Below are 4660 nucleotides of genomic sequence, written 5' to 3'. Positions count from 1 at the left end.
GACTGGCCTTGTGTGGTCTTGTCCATGTTGCTTGGAAGCAGGTGCCCCAGTTTTAGGGGGAGAAGATGAATGCAAGTCTCTCTGACTCTTGGAGAAAAGGACCCTAGAGATCCAGGCCCTCCTCCAATTCCTGGTAGTGCCAGACCTAGATAGTCCAGGGCAGGGGACCTGGGGGTGGACCAGACTCGTGGATCAATCAGACCTAAGGATCCCACTTAATGGAGACTGAAGTTTATCAGCTTCCAAATGATAGGGCTGTGGTCCTTAGAGAAACTCCAGGAAAGTGCTTATGGGGACTGGAGACACCTTGACTTGTCAACCTTTATTTTTGCCTCCCGTCCCACTCTCTAATATCAGTATTTACCAAGTAAATTTGCCTGGTAAATACCTAATTGAGCTGAAACAAACTGATGGAGCCTCCCTGCACTTGACCTATCCCCATCTTTTTGTTCTGTGTCCTGCCTCCCCCACCCTCCTGTGACCTTCCAGCCTAAGGAGCTATGTCCCCTCATATATACCAGTTCAATCCACATCCTCTCTTCCTGTCCTTTGTACTTGTTCTGTTATCTCCTCTTCTCCTTCCATTTTCTTCCACCTCATCCCTGAAATGAACTCTCTCCTAGATCTAACTCTAAAAAAAACCTCACCCTACATTATGCAGTGGCTCCAAATTTCCAGCCAGGGCTGAGGGCAAGAGGCAGGAAAGCCACATTTTGGCCCAGAAGGGAAAGACCAATTCTGGGGAAGGGTCCAAGCCTCCTAGTCTAATAATTGCTGTCATTTGTATAGCACTTTAAAGTCTTAGAAACTACTTTGCATACATTCTCATTAAAATCTACTCTCCCTTGTGACTGAGAGCTTGGTCTCCTGAACACTTCCTTTCTCTTGACCTGAGGAGCTATTCATGGGGTCATGGACTTAGAGCTGCAAGGGGCCTCTTTACCGGTTAGGAAACAGACCCAAGCCTCTGCTCTCCCAGTTCAGTAGCAGAATGGGAATTTGACTTCTGGGACTGTGGAGCCAAATCTTGTATTCTTTTCACTATAGCCTCTGTCCAAGCTGGAAGGAATCTGAAGAGTTCCCTTGGCTCTGCCAGAGGGAGAAATGTCTAGAAACGTGACTTGCAGATCTCTTGACTTTCAGATGACTGGTTTTCTAGTTTGGGGTTTTCCAGTTTGGATTTCTTCTTTCAGTTAACTTGCCTTTGGTCTGTCTGGCCCTTTCATTTTCTCCACTTTGTGACCCCACCCCCTTGTCATGCCACCAGAACAAGTCTGTGCACACAGACGTCCCTTCTGTTAGCAAGATTCCTCTGCTAGATGGAAGGGGTGAGGCTTGCTCTAATTGAGGTAGAGGAGAGCTGGAGGGGAATGACATCTCTTCTCCATCAGGATATGGGGCGGCTATGAACCTAGCCCTGCCTTCTTTGTGGAAACAGGAAGTGCCTGAGACGTTGTGTCCGTTCACTTTTCTGGGACCTGACTCCCTAGTCTGATAAGGGCCATTGTGTGACTGCCAGGAATGAACCTGCTTCTGGATGGATGTGCTTCCCAGAGGAAGGAAACTGCTGGCCTTTCCTGGGAGGGAGAAGCTGCAGAGGGTGCCAGGGAAGGAACAGAGTAGGGTGTCCTGTGGTATTTGGAAGAATAGGACTGAAAAGAATGTCTCACTGTAGTTAGAGCCCCATTTCCCAAGCTGCAGCCTCTCTTCCATCTGGGAAAGGTGATTTCCTCCTCCACTTCCTACAAGGAACAGCCAAAGTCCTCAGGGCTCCAACCCAGGCCAGGAAAGTGTCAGCTGTGATTTAACAACAATGAAAATGTAGAGGGAAAACAGGAACATTGGGGTGTGGGCCTGAGGGGGAGGGAAGAAGAGAAACAACTAGAGGGTGCCCACCAGAGATGGGGGGGCAGTGGGTAGAGAGAGAAGGTCCCAGGACGAATCAATGGGGAAGAGTAGATGTCAGCCCTTTTTTGAACCTTCCTTCCTTGCCAAGAGCAGCAATTAAGAATTCTTTCCCGAGCCAAAAACATTGAGAATGGGAGTGGTGGCCTTGGCACTGAGGTCAGTCAAATGAGGGTGAAAGGTCAGTGAAGACATGAGGTATGGAAGATAATCTGACCATAGCCAGAGTTGCTCTGAAAAAGGGGGTGTCTCCCTGAAAGAGTTGGGGGAGGGGAAACAGCCTTGGGAGAGGGTGATGACCCAGGGGCAGGCAAGGGTAATAGGGTTGATTTGATGCCTTATAGCAGAGTGCTACAAAGAACCAAGGTTCAAAATTAATGAAGACCCCCGGAAGAGGAGGATGAGATGTGTGCGGATGCTCTAGAACAGTGTTGGGGGAAGTACTGGCACATGTGCTGGGGCCTGCACAGAGGAGCTGCTCTGTTCCCCGCTTCCCAGCACCCAAGGACATTTTATGCGTGCCCCTGCCACTCTCTCCAGCCTCCCAACGTGAAGACTTCCTCTCTATGGGTTAATGGAGGAAGGGGGCTCACAGGCAGCTTGAAGTTGTAGTTTGGACATGCAATTTCAAAACCTTCACCAAACCCTGATTACCTTGTCCAGTTAGAAGCCTACTACCAGCCTCTCCACTTTTCCCTTTTCAATGTACTTGGTTTTTTTTCAATTAAAAGAAAAAAAAATGTAAACCCTTACCTTTTGTCTTAGAATCAATACTGTGGGTTCCAAGGCAGAAGGGTAAGGACTAAGTGATGAGGGTTAAGGGACTTGCCCAGGGTCACCCAGCTAGGTAATGAATGAAGTCAGATTTGAACCTAGGACCTCCTGTCTCCAGGCTCCTATCCATTGAGCCACCTATTTGACCCCTTTGCAAGCCACTCTTTATTCTGACATACAGTGTTTGAAGCAGCTTCCTGAAATCCCCAGCAATCAGATTCAGTGAAGAGGCCCAACTGTTGCAGATCATAATGGGGTGCATGTCTGGGAGAGAATTTGCTGTTTGCCCTCTGAGGCCCCAGTGGCCTGACCTGTCCCACCCTGTTTTGCCACTTCCCTCCCAGATAAGAATGGGACGGGCTTCCAAGCTACTTGACTTCAGGGAGTAAGTCGGAAAGACCCAAGACATGGGAGTGGCATGGAAGCTAGAGAGAGGGATGTCCCACCCTCCTCTTGACCGGAAGCACTGAATCCTGAGAAGTGTGTGTGTGTTGGGGGGGAAGCTCATCATTCCCCTTAGTTACCTGGGGCAGCAGGCGTTTCCTTAGCCCCTATCAGCTCTTCCCTTTCCTGCTCCCGGCCCCAGCCCTGGGGCCACTGTCCGCCTGCGTCCTGCGGAGCCGGACTTGGTCACATCCCCTGGGGCCAGATTTGAACCTAGCCCAAGTGGTAAGCCCTGACTGAGGCCATAAATTTCTAGCTCCAGGAGGCAGTGGGCACAGGCCCTGGCCCTCAGCTCAGCTCGGAGGCCTGAGCATTCCTTGGGCTGAGATGGCGCTGCAAGTGGAGCTCATCCCTACGGGAGAGATCATTCGAGTGGTCTACCCTCATGGCACCTGCAAAACTGTAAGTCAATTGGGAGGATGTGGGAATGGGGATGATGCTAGCCAGTCCACAGTTAGGCTCGGAGGACAAGGATGGACGTCTCCTGGGGGGCACCGAGGGACTCGCTGCCCTGTGGGAGAAAGGAAGTGGCTGATGGTGCTGGAATGGGGAAAACTGGAAAGAGGTTTCCGTGGCTGTTCCACTCCACTGAGCTAAGAGAGGGGGGAGGGGGCAGGGAGAGGAGAAAGGGCTGGCGGGAGCTGTCCGCCCTGCTTCAAATCAGGCAAAAGGTTTGTAAGAAGCAGCCCTGAGCTGGAAAAGGAATAGACCCACAGCGGGAAAAGGCAGGGGAGAGAACACTGGATTCAGACCCCGAAGAACTGGGTGCGAACCCTGACTTTGCTATGGATTACCTGCGTGTTCTGAGGCAAGTCACTTTGTCACTCTCTAGGCTCCCTCCCACTCCAAACCTAAAACCTGGACCAAAACGCCTTGTTTGGGGTCCATTGTTTCCTCTGGCCTAGAGATCCCTAGAAATCTAAGCCTGATCGGCTGCTGCCTTCTGAGTGGGGCAGGGAGGGGGGATGGGGAACAACTAGCCTGTTTGCTCCTTTGGCGGGGTAGAGGAAGGAGTTAACCTCAGCCCTTTGGGGGGAGGACGACAGCGACCCAAGTTAAGGGCCTCGAGGCCAGCCCTCTCCGGAACGTCCCCGGGCTCTGGGCTGTTTGGGCCGGGGATGGGATGAGATAGGATTGGGAGGGGGGCTGGAGGAGTCCCAGCCCCACTGCAGGCTTCCAGAGAAGCTGGGTGCTTGCCCACCTTAGGGAGGCTGTGCGGAGCCTCTGCAGGGCTTTCTGCGTTTGCTGGTGCGTCCCGGGGCCCCTGAGACCCCTGGGAGCCGGGGTAGGTGGGGAACCTGCTAGGGAGAGGGCTGGGGGAGGTGGCAGATGTTGGTCTGCGCTGGAGCTGAGGAACCGAGCTTAGGAGGCGGGAAGAGGGGAGGGGGCAGGGCCCGGGGGGCGGGGGCTTATGAGGGGTGGGGCTGGGGGGGCGGGGTGCGTGTCCCCGCGCGTGTGTGTGAGAGTGTGTGTTTGTGTGAGTGTGTGCGCGCGCGCGCCAGCTCCCGGATCCCGGGGAGCTGGCCGGGATGACGCC

The 4660-nt window shown here is 53.0% G+C and overlaps 1 protein-coding gene across 1 annotated transcript in view; it reads left to right on the top strand.

Annotated features, from left to right (window-relative positions):
* The first annotated feature begins 3450 nt into the window (after window positions 1–3450).
* The window catches only part of MYO1C (myosin IC), a 48220-nt gene continuing 47010 nt past the window's right edge, over window positions 3451–4660 (top strand). The window contains exon 1 of the mRNA XM_044672940.1: window positions 3451–3525. Within this exon, the coding sequence (XP_044528875.1) occupies window positions 3451–3525 (75 nt within the window). The remainder of the gene's footprint in view (window positions 3526–4660) is intronic.

The sequence above is a fragment of the Gracilinanus agilis genome, chromosome 4 (genome assembly GCF_016433145.1).
Source record: "Gracilinanus agilis isolate LMUSP501 chromosome 4, AgileGrace, whole genome shotgun sequence".
In the NCBI taxonomy this organism is placed as follows: domain Eukaryota; kingdom Metazoa; phylum Chordata; class Mammalia; order Didelphimorphia; family Didelphidae; genus Gracilinanus; species Gracilinanus agilis.
The sequence above is the reverse complement of the archived record's forward strand: the minus strand, read 5'-3'. Positions and strand labels throughout refer to the sequence as shown.